The 17,104-nt window shown below is 39.2% G+C and overlaps 1 protein-coding gene across 1 annotated transcript in view; it reads right to left on the bottom strand.

Moving 5' to 3' along the window:
- Nucleotides 1-10,088, bottom strand: part of LOC134142604 (gamma-aminobutyric acid receptor subunit pi-like) — a 41,805-nt gene extending 31,717 nt beyond the window's left edge. Inside the window, exons 1-3 of the mRNA XM_062579886.1 lie at nucleotides 10,038-10,088; nucleotides 6,771-6,860; nucleotides 2,040-2,143 (exon numbers count right to left, since the gene is read on the bottom strand). Of these exons, the coding sequence (XP_062435870.1) occupies nucleotides 2,040-2,143; nucleotides 6,771-6,826 (160 nt within the window). The 5' untranslated portion in view covers nucleotides 6,827-6,860; nucleotides 10,038-10,088. The remainder of the gene's footprint in view (nucleotides 1-2,039; nucleotides 2,144-6,770; nucleotides 6,861-10,037) is intronic.
- Nucleotides 10,089-17,104: the final 7,016 nt, after the last annotated feature.

The raw sequence follows: 17,104 nt of genomic DNA, 5'->3' as shown, positions 1-17,104 counted from the left end.
AATCCTCTGACTTCTTAAATTGAGGATATTGATAGCTTACTATCCCCTGTGTCTGAGAAAAGCAGTAGGTTCTCCTGGACCTGAATTTAATCCAAGCTGTAGCCCCCTTACTGGTATCATAGATGGCCTAGGGCTGGGCAGATATCCCTCTCCGAGCACACAGGCCATCTGTGACTTCGAAAGGAGAGTTACTCCCAAATTATCTTGCAAAGAGCTACAGGTCCAAAACTGGGATCAACACTTCCCAGGTCATCCTGACCTCAATTATTCCTACAAAAATGCCACGTCTCACATAACAACCAACTCTGCATTTACAAATGCCATCAGTAAAATGTGTTTTTCAGAGTCTCACCACAGTCCTTCAGTAGCAGGGCTAACATAACTATCCAAGACTTCTGAGCCAGCAGCGTTCACATGCCTGAGCTGCGGCGAGCATGCACAGTGACTCTGACCTATCTGAAAGTGCTTGACTTGTTCTGCACATGGCACAAGAGTTGATTTGTGCTTGTGCTCCTCCGGGATTTCCACGTAAACACAGAAAGCCCTTAACATCTGTCTGGTCAAAACTCCCAGGCAGAAAAAGAGAAATAGCTTGCCTGGGACTTAACATTACTGCAGCTGAGAATAAATTCTGTTCAAATTAGGAAAAGGACATTCACAGTTTGAAAGTGCTTTAGCATTGCTCTCGATTACAGTAACAGGATTTTGTAATGAAATTCTATTTGCAGTCTACCAAAGCACATCTATCATGGTAGCATCAATGCATCTCTAGTACCAGAAAGAAGTGACAAAAGAAATATCTGTGTGTGCATCATCTTAAATGAGGAGGAGTACCTTTATTCATTATCATTATTTAGCTGGTAACCTTCCCAATGACCATGTAAATACTTTAAAGCAGTTGTGTCAGTAGTTGAGACAATTACAATAAAAAACAGATTAAATAGTTATTTTCTCTTTAACCTAAAAGATTCCATCAATGTTTTACAAAATTGATTCATAAACTGCACATGCTGTAAACTCTTATCAAACAGGCTGGTAGTCTTGCCACAGGTTTGGACGGTAAGAGGTAACTAACTCCACAGTCTGAGAAACTCTTCAGCTAGTAATTTTTAAATTATTATACAAAAAATATGAAAGTCTTCATTTAAAAAAACCTACCATTTCTGAACTTAAGAACTATTGTCTAGCACTGATTCTGTAAGTCTATTTTCTGTCAGGCGCATGGAGCTGAGCCCCTTTCCAACATGCAGAATATTTTCTGTTCCAGAAAAACACAAAGTTCTCAAGTTACCCCAAAAAGAGAGATCGCTGAAACTCCCTGAATATTTCAAATACATGCAATGGGCCGATTCAGGCAGGGAAGATATTCGTCACTGAGATTTCAGATGCATAAGACCATCTGTGCCACAGGGCACTACAAATCAGCCTTGGTACAGTAGACAAAGTGGGTCTTCCAACATGGAGAACGTGGCCTTCAGGCATCAGGAATAGACTTTTTAGATTCATTTTCCCTTAAAGTTCTGCAGGCACCAGTTAAGTAACCTTTAAGGCCCAAGGCAAGGAGCTTTTATTTAATAATTCCCTTGTGATCAGCTGGTAGGTCCTATAAGACTTCATACAGTAATATAGGGTCTTCCTTGTACCATGCAGTCTTGGCTTGTGTTTTTTGGAACAATTTGAAAAATCACAACAATGACACATAAAGTTTTCTTGTTTACTTAATATTTGGTATAGCTATTATTTGGGAAATTAGGGTAAATTGTGTTTTAAGATAGGTATGTTATTGCACTGAGGACAAACGAACACTAATATCCAAGTTTGTAACAGATAGTCTGGAAACCTTGCTTCGGAATATCCAGAATTTATGATCTTTACCTTGGGCTACAAAGACTGTTACACTTTGCCTTCTTGTATCACAGGACAGCACATATGATTGCGTTTGTCATTAACAAACATTAGAGAAAAGGGTACAGTGGAAAAACAATTCTCGTTGCTGTTTTCCACAACACAGCCTTGTTAGGCACAGTTTTCCTACTTACTATCAAAAAACGGACGTAGATACTTGTTGTATCCTTTTATTATTTTGTGTATAGTTGGAGGAAGAATTTCACCTTTTCCTTCAGCTTCAGAAATTTGCACTGATCTAAAAGAAAAGAAAAAAATTAGGATTTTTTTTTTAAAAAGCAGTCATCGGTTATAGAAAAGATATCATTCCAGAGCAATATTGTATTAATATCAAAGCTGCTGTTACTTACTGCCCCTCAGATAACATATCATAAAATGTCTGTATATTTCCATTTCACAGGTCACAACTCTATTAAAAAAACAAACAAACAAACAAACTAGAAAACACCAGTTTTAACAAAACTATCTTAACCTTTTTCTTTTTTGCAAAAGAGATCACTTTCATGCTTTGAAGTCTAGTATTTCTTACCATTTCACCCAACAAAGTAGTTCAGTCTTAATACTTTTTCTGTAAATAGGGCAGTATTGTCATAATCTAGGAAAGCAGAAGGAACATTGACTGCTTATTTCAGCATTTAAAATTAAGCTTCTTTTTATATAACAAAATATATTCAATTTAGCTCCTGGAGGGAGTTAGGAACCAGTCTCCGAGATTAGTGTATAAAACCACTTTCCAAATCCTGCTTTTACAACCCCATCTTTAAACAGGCTATGGAAATAATCCTGCTGAGGAAAATCAGTAAAGCATTACACTATATCTAGGAACAACTGCAAATACAACATATAAAGATCAAATATAAACAAGCAAATACAAACCCCGTTTTTTCACACTAAGACTCCCACAGTAGCCTCCTCTGGAGGACTAGTTATCAGGACTAAGGGCTATGAAGGACACATGCCTGATTTATGATTCTTCATCAAGGCCACCTGAGGCTTCACTTTTCACCCTTTGTGTGTCTTGATGGTTAACAGGTGCGGGAGGGACAGGTTGGGTAATTAGAGACCATCACCCAGTAACTAACAGTCCTATAGCAAAAAAGCATCACAAATTTGTTCTTGAATTCTGCCCCACCTTTAAGGGCGATAAGCAGATGTATGACTTTGGTTTAATTATTAAGGTGAGAAGCAAATAATTGATTTGTGTAAGGAAGTACAGCTGATGGGGAGCAGCTACCTGTACAGCCAAGCCGGAGAAAGCCTCTATAAAAAGTCTCCGGCCCCCCACAAGCCCTCCCCTTTCCAGCCCAGTAGGAAGTACTGGTCACCACCAGCTGAGGAGAGGCAGAACAGCAGGAGGGAAGAACTGTTCCTTACTGAGAAGGGTGTAAGTACAGAAAGACAACTGAGGAAATAGGGGGGGTTGTTTTCTCTCAATCCTCCCATGTTCCTCTTGAATGTCCTTAAACCTCCTAGCTCCTCCCAGAGCTGCCCCTGAAACTTCTGCTTCCCCTTCTGAATTATGTTTCTGGGCCCCTTGCAGCCTTCTGAAGCAAGCTGGATTTTACTATGGCTTTGAAAAGCCCTAAGCTCTTTTGTTAGGAAGCTGTGGATTTTATCTGCGAGCAATAATCCAGTATCTCAGTTTAGCAAAATGTGAATGCTACTGTAACCTCCCTGAAGGCAAATAGCCCTGCAGCATTGTACTTCTAGGCATGGTGTCCTCTGCTGCCTTATGCTGCTATTGCTGCTATATGACTTTTTTTTTTTTTTAAGAATTGAGTGAAGTGTAAATATAAATTAAAATGCTAGTCTTGTGTTGCAAAAGGTATAGGAGTTAGAAGTGTATTTAAATGTAACTTCTTAACTACTGTACTTCTAACAGACTTCTGGCTTTTGCAATTTACATATAATTTCAGTTAAGCGTTAAAGATTTTTTCCACTGGCAAGGGTATAAATTGTTTTGCTGATGAGAATGCAGTTACAGACTGGTTGAGTGTTACTCTTGTTAACAGCATTTTGTGTAATACATCTTAAATAATTGGCATTATTGAAATACTTAAGTGCTTTATTTAAACCACTTGTATCCTTTAAGATAATTCCAGGTTTTCATATGACATACAGCCTCATTTCTTGGTCTTTGATTTTGTAGTTAAGAATGTGCTGACGTGGCAAACTTGCAGTGCAGTAACTGAGGCTGTAAATTCACTGGGCTCTTGCACTGTGCTTTGTGCTTTGCTATACAGACAGTCTTTGAGAAGTCCTGTTGCAGTAAGCCAGTATAGGGGAGGAACCTGATGCCTCTTAAGTGTGAGCATGTAGTGCTACTCGGTCTCTCCAGGCAACTCTGGGCATGCTAGATAGCAGACTGATGGTGTTGAAACTTAAGGGACTTGCAGGTGTTATGTGCCTTGAGAGTTTTTGCCTTAGCTACACTTCAAGGGGGAGAATATCCTGCTGGTCTCACCATTAAGAGTGAGCTTACAGCTGCCTACAGAAAATCATCTGTGACGCATCCTGGTGATTGCTGTGTAAGGCTAAAAGTAAGAGCTGGGACTTTTTCCTTAAATGTGTGTACATCTTCTCACCAATGCATCTGAGCTTCTCTTTAATCTGGTTTAGTATCTAAATGCATATGTCTTAGTGGCTGTATTTGAAATAAAATGGCACATACTTAAGTAAATAATTGCTTTGAAAAAAAACTGTCCCAGTTGCTGAAGGCAGCATATGCTTTTACAGAAAATTCTGAATTCATGTTCATTTGACAGCCTGGAATACCTGTCTGTTCTGGGATGTCAGTGTATAATACGGATTTTAAACTCTTTGGATTTAATGAACTACACTTGCTTCTGTAAAAACTCCATTATAGTAATTTTAGTTATTTATATGGATCAAGTGTAATATTACAGGCTAGGTTAACCCTGGAAGGTACTGTAAAAATTTATGTATTATGAAAGAGGCAGCAACACCTCAGAACTGAGAGAGAAGAGAAGCAAAATGCCAAATGCAGTCTGAAAACCTATGTGAAATGTGGTCCTCAGGAAAAGCTGGGGCGGGGGGAAGCTGCTTTCAAGCAATTCACTGACAGGCAAAGGGTTTACAGATACAAAGAAAGGTTTTAAATCTCCTTGTTTCATATCTGTTGTGCTCAGGGATACAAGCTTTTGTACATTCTTAGTAAATAAAAACTGCAACTGAATCACCTAAATTACTAATTTCTTCCCTTAGAAGAATATATACTGCTGCAGGCTTCTGTTTAACAGGCAGGGTTGAAATGGTAGTGATACATTACTAAACAGATGTAGGAACAAACTGTAAAATGCGAGTGCTTTTGAACTCTGCTTAAAGGAGAAAAATCAAGACCCTACAGGATTTTCCAAATCTGCTAGCATCCATTAATTTGAATACTTTTTTCCTGGAATAAGTGAGTATCTTAGGATCCACTTGAGTTTATTTACTTAAACTGATTCCTGATAATGGTATTAGGTTTAGTATTTAATTCAGTAGGAAGATTTGATTAGGGAATTTGTGTGTGTCCAGTCAATAGGCAAAGCTTATACAAGTATGAGATCTGACTGACCATCCTGGCCCTTGTGCTAGTGCCCTCTGATACTGTTTAGCTCTTCTCCAGAAGCCAGTAAAACTGGCAGCTGGTAACTATTTTCTATTTCACTGCTCATACTGCTGCCTGGTGGGGCAGATGCTGTATCTCTGCCCAGTGCACTGTGGTTCCACTTCCTCTCACAACCCAGTGTGAGATTTTTCCTTAATGAAAAAAGTTTCTAGCACAGTGAGATAGTTTGCTTTGAACTGGAGTTTTTTGCCTAACCTTCCTGGCTTTTTTGCCCTGGTAGGGGGAATGCTTTCACCCAGCTAAGCATTCTCAGCTGTTTGAGCTGGTGTTGGGTTTTGGGCACAAATCACCAGTTCAGCCCAATGCTGTACACCTGTGTCCCAGCTAAACAGTGCACATAACTTGTAGGAATCCACTGTCTGCGTGTGGATGTTCTTGGCTATGAGATGTTGTGAAGGTCCATCTGATAATGATAGTGAGCAGTATGTGTTCTGGACAAAAATGTCTTTGCAGCACTAGGAGATGTCTTAAATGCTCCCTTAAATGGAGGCTCAGTGGTTCCACCCCCACCTCAGAACCAAGGGGGGGGAGGTATCATAAAAAGCTTCTAGCTATGCTGTAGATTAGGCAGTCATGCTCCCATAAACTTGAATATCTTGATTAAGTGGGGAAGAGTCTTCACCAGCTTTATCAATACTCACAGCTGTGACTACTCTCACCACCCACCCCAAACATGAAGTGTTTTGTCATGGATTTAAGCAAATACACTGCTAGCAGGATCATCTGTGCATAAAAGGGACCAATAAGCTAAGCTAGAAGGCAAAATTTAGCTTTCTTAAATTTCACAGATCAATTTACAGAGAATAGTAAGGACGTGTTTTAACTAGATAATTATTTTTGAACTTTTACTTTGGTAATGAATGCACAAAGATGACTTTACTACCTCAAGCTCTAATCCAGCTAGGTGTATTGTGTGCTTTTGTCCTTGAAGTACTGCGTATCACATTATACTGCAATAAAGGAAGGACCGTTTGCTTGTTATACTCCTCCTTATTTTTCATTGCCTGCCATTTTCAGTGGGGAAAAATATGCAACTTGACCAAGTTAAGATGATTGATGGAAGACTTGATGAATGTTCAAAATGGTTAATCTTTGAGAGGCAAGATTCAACTGGCAAGTAGGTTTAGCTTTGTTACCTGGTCAAATATATAGTTCTAATTATAATCAAACTGATTATAAGCCAATGGGGGAATAAGCATGCTGAATGAATAATACTGTAGTGAGTATTTCTTACCTACACAGCATCAACAGAAAAAGGGATTTGAAGCTGCAGTGATGAGGGTTGCACATTGTCAGGTGTGGCTTCAAAAAGCTCCTGTAGCTTCTAAAAGAAAAAAAAAGCATTGGAAGTGCAATGGTTATCTCTTATATTCAAAATGCATACATTTTCAACACTGCCTGGGAAGATGTTAGGTATTTAATAACTGCAGCTATAAATATACTAGTAAAGATCTACAGCAACAAACTCAAAGACATGGTAGCTTTTTCTTCAATTTGTCAATGGAAACTGCATTCCAATCTATTACTGCTTTTTCTTTTTGTCATCTGTCCTTTAAATATTTGGGGAAAGTAGCTGTTTTGAAAAATAACTGTATACTTTTGAGAAATTATGCACAGCTTGAGTTTAGCCTTTGCTAACCTTGAAATACATGAGTATCTAAAACACTTTAAAAGCATCACCTCTGGTATGCATGTAGTAGCAATACCTGTGCTGTGTGTCTCCTTTTAATTAATGAGGGAAAAGTTGTCACTGCAGATGAAAGTTAAAAATGAAATTTCTGCTTTGAGCTATAGATAATCTTTAGCTGTACATAAGCAATTACATGAAAATCCATCCATGCTGATCAAAAAGTTTGGCTGACACAAGATGTTTTCAGCTGAATGTGAAACTTTTTGGCTTTTGTCAGTAAGATTCACAACCATACTGATTACTTTAAAATAATCAGTAAGTGCAATAATCCATTTCTCTAGATGAAAAGAATATCAATCAAAATAGTTCAATGCAGTCATACAACAGATCTGAAATAAACAGGCTGTGCAGACTTTTACTGTATTTAATCAAATCACTGAAATATTTAGGACTTAGCTTTAAGGAAAAACTGATAATGTTACCTACTCAATCATTTGGACAACTGTTAGTGCTAGTATGGTGTCTTAGATTTTTTTTATGAAGAATTGCATGATACTATTTTCAGTGTCCAGAATGAACTTTTGGAAGTCTCTTACACTTCGTAGTTTCAAAGTCAATTGCTAATAGAACTTGTTGAAGTTTCACATAGAAGTCTTGCTCTTCAACTGACCAGAAAAATGTTAGTAAGCTTCCTTACCTTAAATAACTTCGATATTAGTCCGTAGCCTAATAGAACAGTGATACTATTTACTGAATTAATGTGGTCTGAATGATATACCACTTATTTTGTTTTGCTGCTTTGTTACATGTAAGTTGTTAATGTCATCAATTTGAAATTACTTTCATTTCAATGTCCCTTAAAACAAGTAAAAATTCAGTATCTTGCATATCTTAACACCAGCCTAGTAATAGTAATGTCGAGGTAAATCAGATTCCTACACTGACTTAAGCAGAAAATCATGCATGAGACATTAGGAGAGCCTGTCATAAGATACAGCACAAATGAGCAGATGGTGTTGTCAGAACATTGCCCTCTAAATGTTAATTCTGTAATATAGTTTATGTCACAGTATCTCTGTTGCATATCGTTTTGGATGGATGCTTTATTCACTACACTATTTTTGGTAATTTTCCTGAGATTAATATTCTTTCTATTTCTATATTGCTATGAGATATCTTACTGAGATTAATATTCTTTCTATTTCTATATTACTATGAGATTTCTTACTGATTTTTGTAAGTACTTCATAAAGCTTCTTTTTATATTTAGCTTTTGAAATGTTACTATCTGCTCTGACTGTGTCTTAGGATCCCTTAAACAGAGTGAAGGAATCTGCAGATGTTTCTGGATTTGCTTTTCAGTAACTTTTGCAATACAAATTAAAATATGAATGAGTATTTGAACTAATTGCTAATCTTTTTCTAAAGCTACTGTCTTACCTTCAGATTTCATCCAATTTCTAACTTAGCAGCTTTATGAGGAAGGATTTTGTTTAGCCTTTGAAATGTGAAAGGTCAAATCCTGTTTTAGGGTATATGGGCTCTTTGCAGAGTATGGAAATAACATGAAGGGGAGAATTGTATTTTCATATAAGAAATATTAACCAAGAGAACTACTGTATGGACCCCACCCCACTACAGCTCTACCAGCTGAGGAATAGAAGTGGGGAGCCATCTAACTCTTAAGCAGCTTCATATGTGATACTTTAATTGCTGCTTGGGCATGCATGCATGTGTGCACACATTCCTTGCTGTCTTTTCCAGAGGGTTTACTGAGCTGTATTGTTCCCCTGAGAAGCCTGCTTCTTGGTGTATTTAAATATCTGGACTCTTCTCACTTGTGCATTCTCTATCAAATGCTATACACTGCCAGCAGGATTCCTTCTAACATATGTAGACCTTATTAACTACTGGCATTTAATTAATTCAGTGGGATACATAATACTTTCCTGGTAAGAACTCTTTCAGAATTGAGGGAAAAACTATATAATTTGTCCTCTGCATGGACTATTAGGTCATTCTATCTTACCAGAAATATTAGATGCTGTCTGGATTATTGTGTATGTGTGTGCCATGTCTCTGTTTTAAAGATTAACCAGCTGAGGCAAAAGTAAATATCTGCACCAGTATTGCTTATGATAGGTAACATTTTTTTACTTTGAGGTCAGATTAGGGCTACAACACAGTATTTAATGGTTTGGTATTCCCTTTAGGAAATCAGTATTATCTTGGCGTGAGTGAAGCAAGTTTCTCAAACAGAATTATGAGGTTTTTAGACTTCTGAGAATGAAACGGAATGATGCCAGAGAGCTGGCTGAGGTAGTAGCAGTATCTTTCATGGGAAGTGAATTTTATGGAAGTAAAGGATGAAGTGCCCACTGTACTGAAACTTATCTTCAAGTAGAAGCATGGAAAAGGTGGTGCGATAAAGACACCCTGTCATATGGTAGTGGCCATAGGCCCAAATTTCTATGGCTGTTGCTGTAGGCATCTCAAACTGCATGTAGGATTAACTAAACTTTTTAATAGTTGCAGGATCCTGCTATCATTGTTTTCTAGATAGTAGCTGCAGTTGACTTCTGTATCCAGGCTGTGCTTGACTGAAAAACAGCTAGAAATTCAGCTGGGACTCAACCACAAGGTACCAAGGATGCACAACTACTTCCCCTGCTTTGCATTGTAGTGAACAGTGCAAATAGGACAACTGTTGTAGCCAATGAGTCTCATTCTTTTTATTTCACCTTCTTGTTAGGCAGTGTGAATTAATTGGAGAGAATGCTGGCATCAGCTAAAGGTAACAAATGCAGCTGAGGATGACAGTTGATTATATGGAAGACAGTTACAAATAAGGTTCAGAAGTATGTGACTTACAGATAAAGAAATTACTGTTGCCCCAGAATGTTGCTGTTGCTTCCAAGCTCTTTATTCATTCTTCATTCCTGCCCTTGCTTTCAGCAAATTGCTACTGGGTGCTGTACTGCCATCTGCATTGGCTTCTCCGGTTCTTCTGGGCAGTGGTCTTGTCTTCTTGCTCCCAAGCTGTATGGGAAATAGTTCTTTATCCCATTTGCTTGCTGCCTGGGCAAAGGTAAAGGGAAAATGAGTAGTGTTTTTATCACTTTGAAAAAGCCAAATGCACACACCTGTATTAACTGTACTCACTAACAATTTGACACTAATATGGTGACATGAGTCTTCAAATTAATCTGGCTAGCTGTGTAGAGCAGCCCTGGTTTTGTGATGTTTGAGTCTGGGTCATGAAAGAAAAGAAAATGCAGTATCTCTTGTACAATAAGTTTTGTTCATACTGTAAGATCTGTTAATATGGAAGAAAAAGGCTTGAGCGAAAAGTGGTCAATTGGTGTGTCTATTTAAGCTTTGTGGGCTTCCTGAATGGGACAAATTAAAGAGCGAATATAACCTAGCAGGCAGGAAAACTCCGGGTCTAACTGCCTGACTTATTCTGGTAGGGGGTGCAGAGAGTGACTGAAAGGGGACCAACGTGTTCATCTGCATCCTTTTATAGGAGACAACCTCTTGCATCACTGACAAGTTGGCTCTTGGTGTACCAGCTCGCTTGTTTCCAAGCCCCAGGCACCTCTGATCTTGCCTTTAAAGGCATACACTGTGCAAGTCTCTGTGGGCAAGTAAGCAAAGCTGCATTTACTTGATCTATGGAAAGTAGCTGTCTTGTCATGCATCCTTCTTTGCCAAGACTGTCAATGCAGGGGCCATCCATGGAGAGAGTAGTTTGTGTGGTGTTTTTCTTTGAAACTGGACTGAGTTCCTGCTATTGGTTGAAGCATTTAGAAAAGTTTGTAAAATCAAATAATAGATTCCAGTTATGATCCATTTTGATCAATGCTATGGTCATATGTGTCAGGCAGTACAAATAAAGGCTGATAATGTCATTCTCAGTGTAGAACTCAACATGAAATATATTGTATAGATTCAAGCAACAAGTTTTGTGCTCTGAGCTTTTTGCTCAAAGATGTCATTTAACAGCAGAAAGTCTTACTGTTAAAATAAGTAGAAGGAATTAAGAGTCACCAGAAATTAATTTTTTTCTTCTGGTATAATAAAGCCAGTTGTAAATGAATCTTCACATTTCTAAATCCCCTTTAGATACTGTGTATATATCCCTTATATACTGACAGCAGTGTATGAATGTGCTTTAAAACTATACTGAATGAATCTATGATCAACAAATTCATCTTCCTTAAACTATTGAACTCAGCAAGGCAATATTTCAGACTATCAGCAACAACAGAGATGCATTTCAGTATCCCAAATAATACAGTTAACATGTAAAATCACTGTCTCCAGAAATATACTGGAAATCCTCAAGGTAGGTTGAAGAAAGAATTCATTGATGCTGCCTTTTAAAATTTTGCTAGTGTCAAAACTTCTATCTACAAAAGAACAACAGAGTAGGATGGTAATTTAATACTGGAGTTGCTTGCCATTCTGGATTCAGGGCTGTATTTCTGTTTTCTGCATTATCAAAAACCTTAAAATTTTAGAGTACTTGCAAAATAACTAATTCTATTCCATATAGGAAGCTATACATGCTAATGTTATGGTATCTATGTGCATTTTAAATAGATTGATACATGCCTTGAGTTGGCTGGAAAATGTCAGCTAACAAATTAATAAAACATTGTAGAATTTTCTTGGAAAGCAGTTTTCATGTTTGTAACTGGATATTTAGGGTGATGATAGAATTCTAAGATTGCTCTTTGTGGAATAAGGGAACAAGTATCAGATGTCCTGACCAGTGTAACACAACTGAAATGTGAATATTCATGGTAAACAGTATTTCAGCAATCTATAAAATTCAGTGATAAATCTGTTCTGTGAAAAATATTTAAGAAATGTATTCAAGAATAACAGTTCCCTCATAAATGAAGGGGAGCTGCTGAGGTATTACAAACTCTGCTGATACCCACTGAATCTAGGAAGCATACCACAAGCTTTTTAGTAAATAAGGCAATGGTTTAAATAACCTGGCTCTCTAAAATCTTAAATCTACTTTTAGATAGCAGATAGCCAGAATCCAGTGAATCAATGATGTTCAAGAACCATTACCTTACTGACTTTACAATTCTCCAAATTAATCAAGAGTTTGAGGTTATATGTATTGTGTATAGAGATATATTATTAAATTCTTCATACTTGGTGTGTCACAGTTCTGCTGTCTATGCAGCTGAACCTCTGCATCTTGTTGCAAATATGCAAGGGTCCTCTTTTTACCAGACTGTAGGTCTGTAAAAACCTCTGGGAGTTGCCCTGACTTTAAGGGACATGTCAGCTCATCCTGCAGACAGTTGCTGAACACCTGCTGCCACACCAGGTCTTGTGCCTGCATTTCCTAGGTTGCTGATTGAAGCCCAGCACATAGTTACACTGCATGATAATATCTAATACCTGCTTCTGCCTCTTGGCTTACAGCTGCTGGCTGAGACCTGGTGATTGCCAAGGTGAGCAGTTTGCACCCCAAGTTTCTAGGAAGATGTTCACAAGTTTGGGGTGGAAGCAGAGCGCTACTGCAGCCTTGCTGCTGTATTTAACAACTTGTATAGCACAGCCTCACTTGTTTCTATAGCATATAGCAAAATGAAGTCACATTTTTGATTGGAAACTATCAAAATAGATGTGATTTATAGTTGAAATCTTGGAAGTTGCACAGAAGGCTTGTATGCTGGCTGAGATTAAGAAAGTAACTACAGTTGAAACAACAAGCAAAATCATGTCTTTCTGATGCCAGCCTGAATTATTTACTATTACTACTTATGAAAGGCAACAGAGCTATAGTCGTCTAGCTAATAACCTGGAGGAGAGATTCTCCCCATGTATGCCTTGATTTCTGTAAGCTCCACTCACAGCAATTTCATGTTATAGAAATTATGTAGAATCAAACTAATCTGCCCTTTGCTTCCTTCCCTGTGGCCTCTGGCATGGCTGAATGAGGGATGACATCTCACTGCCACTGAGGACATGCTCAAAGCTGGGGGCAGAAAATTAATATTCCTGTGGCAGCAGGTTAGGCTTAGTCATCTCCATTTTCTCTCCTCCTAGTTGAATATTTTGCAGTGCCTCTCAGGACAAAGAATTAGCCCCTTAGTTTGCAATTCATTTTGTCTGAAACTGCATTTTTGAAGGGGAGGAAGATGTAAACATAATTTAGCCATGCTCTGCTGACCATGCAAATGGTGAATTTGCACCATAGATTCTTCCTGATAAGACTTGCCTAAGAGCAGTCAAAGCCTACAAAGAAAAAATACTGCTTCTTTTAGTATCTTGCTAGTTTGAATCTTTGTTCTGAGTTTTTAATTCCTTGCTGAACTTCAGCATCTTGTACTCAGAAGATTTACCCCTTTTAAGCAGCGCAATAAGGTGAAAGACAAAGGGTAAAACAGGAGTTTTAAACTGGATCAGCAATAAAGCAGCTTAGTTTTAGTCTGAAGTTGGTGCATTCAGAACAAACCTACACAATTAAAGTTACTCAGTAGTAAAATACACATTAAGCAGTTATATTCAAAGGCAGACTCCTAATTTTACACCTGCACATAACCATAGATCATCTTAGAAGTGCAGTGTCCTGGGCTAAGCTGGAGCCTTGTACCTGTCAAGACTGAAGTGGGAGGTGTTACTCGATGTTAAGTGGGGAACCGAGCTCTAAGGCACAGGAGATTGGTTACAGGGGAAACAGCAACAGGGGCTTTGAAAGTGCACAGGGTTTTTCAATAAAATGTTTTGGTATTTTATCACTAATACAGATTTGGACAAGTGTATGACTATTTCACTTTTTCTGTTTAAATATTCCTTTAACTCTTCTATGATAGTTACTAGAATTACTGGGTTATGATTAAGAGCAACCCTTAAATTTGCATTAAATTTTAAATAGACATTTAACTTGGGTATATATGCAGGCAATTTTCTTTTATAATCAGAAAAAGCCTGCTAAGGAAATAATGCTTTCATTTAATTTGAGTATTTCTTTTCCATCTATGAATCAATGCCCAACAACAGGTTGAATCAACACTTTTTTTCCTTCAAATATGTTTTAAGCATAGATGCATTGACTAGAGGTGAGATGCATAGACCTGCCTGGGGGTAGGAAAAAAAAGGGGGGGGGGGAGCTGGCCCCTAAGTTACCATTCCTGGAAAAGTATCTCCATATGTCACTTGCTTTTCAAGCAAATTTTTTTTTATCAGCTCACTCAAATTGGACTTATTTCACTAATGGCAATTTGAGCTATTCTTGCTGTTATTTGGGAGAAAACCTTAAAGCTAACACCATCTCAAGGAAAAACTATTTTTTTAAACAATTGAACTGAGGGAGGAGGAAAATGAAGGGAAAAAGGAGACGAGCACGGAGGAGAGGATGGGAGTGGGGAGCACGAAGGGACACCGCGGCTTACCTGCAGCGCGGCGGGAGCGCGGGCTGCCCTCCCTGCAACCCGGCAGCCGAGTGCGGAGCCGCCGCTGCTCGCGGGGCCGCGGGTTCGAGCCCGCCCCCGGCCGGGGGAGGGAGCCGGCCCTGCTCCCTGGTGGTGGAGCCTGTGGGGGCCCTGATCAGTGTCAGCCCCTTGCTGTCACTCTTACTCTTGTTAATGCCCTTTCCAGTTTCTAGTGGTTTGCAGTGAGTTAACATCACCTGGGGAAGGTGTGGAAACATCCTGGGCATTTTCAGGTAACACTGCTGAAGTCTGCCTAGGGCTGACTTTTTTTTTTTTTTAATGCCTAGTTTTACAGATGTTACTCTCCTTTTCTCCTCTTTTGTTTGAGGAGAAAAGTATTGCTTTTCCTGGGGAAACACCTCTCCCCAGAGCAGGAGAGGGCAGAGGAAGGAAGGAAGGGGTTCCCAGGGCATGGTTCCCAAGCAGACTGGGGCTGGGCAGAGGAGGCAGCAGCAGAGCTGATGATTGTCAGAAGTCATCACCTGCAGTGAGGATGACAGAAGCAAAAGCAGTCATTCCTGACAAGGTTGCCATCCCCAGAAAATGGTATTGCTGGTGCAAGATGCTGGAGAAGGGAGACTTTGATCATGGTCTCAACCACAAGGTCCTACTTTTGGGGATTAAAGAGATGGCCAGTGCTGAGGGATGCAAAGCCTAGGAGGCCCCAACCCACCATCTTCTAGCAATGGATAAGGATCCTGGGCTTTTGCTGCTGTCCTGCAGAAAATGCTAGTCTTAGTCCAGGTAAGATGGGCTTTTCCCTCCCCTTAACCTTTGTATTTATGTTAGCAAGCTTCTAAAGTAGTTACTGATGCATTTCATGTTATAGGATGCCTGTTTTGACACCATGCGAGTCTACTGTCTCTGCACTTGGAGTGCCCTCTCAAGCTGGAAACTATGGGAAGATCTGAGGCCTTGCATAGGAAAGGAAAAACACATCTTAATGACAAAAATGGAGCATATTTTTCTGCTGTACTCTGCCTTTCTGTTATAAATGAGGACTTTAGGCCATAATAGTTACTGCATCTGTGGGCAGGAGAAATTAGAGAAATGTTAAATCCCATATCTGCTGCAAACACTGAATTCTCATCCGATTATAAATCAAGAATACATGCTGAGCATGCTTGCTTTGTGGTGCCTCCTTCCATATCTCATCCTGCTTGAACAGGCTGTCTTACTATGTAATGTATAGAGTGTTATTTTTTCATTTATCAATCTAAGCAGAAGTAAGCTTTAAACTCAGTGGGGGGTGAGGTGGAATCCCTGAATTTTCTACTGCAGAACAGCTGCAAGTGGGAGATTCAGCAAGTTTGGTCCCATGTGGTATTTCATATTACTAGAATTGAACTACTTTAAAGACAATTCTATTACAAACTGGCATAGAACAATGCTGATTATTTTTGATGGTACTCCAAGCACAGATTAACTTTGGTATTTTAGAAAAAATCCACGAAAAAAATAAATTTCTGAAGCTTTCTGTTAGGTTTTATGAAGTAAATAGTTTCTATTTCAAGTTTCCATTAATTGCAGGTCATAACTCAAATAGGACGAGAATATTCTGCCTGAAGTCTCAAAGCATCAGTGTACTCCTGCCTGTTTCATTTCATCGTGCTCAATTGGAGATAGTCTTAAAGATCATGCTTTTTGAAAAGTGAGAATTCAGCACCTGGCTGAATCTCAGAACTTTGAGACATAAAACATGTGAGATGTATTGGATAATCCTAGACAGTGGGCATCTTTCTCTGTATGATAATGCTGAACAGCAGCCATTGCTGGGACTCCAGGGTCCCTGAAGCACCTTGGCTGCAAGCAATGTGGCAGTATCTCCTGGAGACAAGCAGGTAAATTAATGTTAAATAGGAGTCTAGTTAGCATCCGTTGAAATGTAAAGGCTGCCAAAGCCCATTAATGTGAAATTAAAGCTTAAGGTTGTATGCCCAGTCTTGGGTTATGTAGGTTCCTCAGTGCCTACAGCCCTTGGTCAGTTTGACTGAGGCTTTTCCCATGGGAATATATCACACCATCAGCAAGGACTGTGCTGGCTTATGAGCTACCAGCAAATTCAAGTCTGTCCATCTGCAGAGGCTGCTGCCCATTGCTCCAGACCCACACCTCTATGCAGCAGGAGGATGAGGAGCACTGGGACATCTTGGCATCGCCTGCCCTTGAAGCGGTCCCAGAATGCCTGCCCCAAGCATTAATTCAAAGCTTAAGTCTCTGAATAGAGGCATTCATAGACCAGGAAAATCAGCTGACTCCATCCTCAGGCTGGTAAAGGAGTAATGAAATTGTTTCAGAGAACAACTTGCAGAAAAGGCTCTTTGAACACACACACACTTGGATGCCCAAGTAAGAAAGCATTTAACTCTTCTAGGAACTTAGTGCTTTGCATCTATGTTGGAGGTCATGCAGGATAAGCTGGGTTTGACTAGATTTTTCTTGCAAATGGCAGCCTTGGGGGTTTGTCATAACATC

This window comes from Rhea pennata, chromosome 7, assembly GCF_028389875.1.
Source record: "Rhea pennata isolate bPtePen1 chromosome 7, bPtePen1.pri, whole genome shotgun sequence".
In the NCBI taxonomy this organism is placed as follows: domain Eukaryota; kingdom Metazoa; phylum Chordata; class Aves; order Rheiformes; family Rheidae; genus Rhea; species Rhea pennata.
The sequence above is the reverse complement of the archived record's forward strand: the minus strand, read 5'-3'. Positions and strand labels throughout refer to the sequence as shown.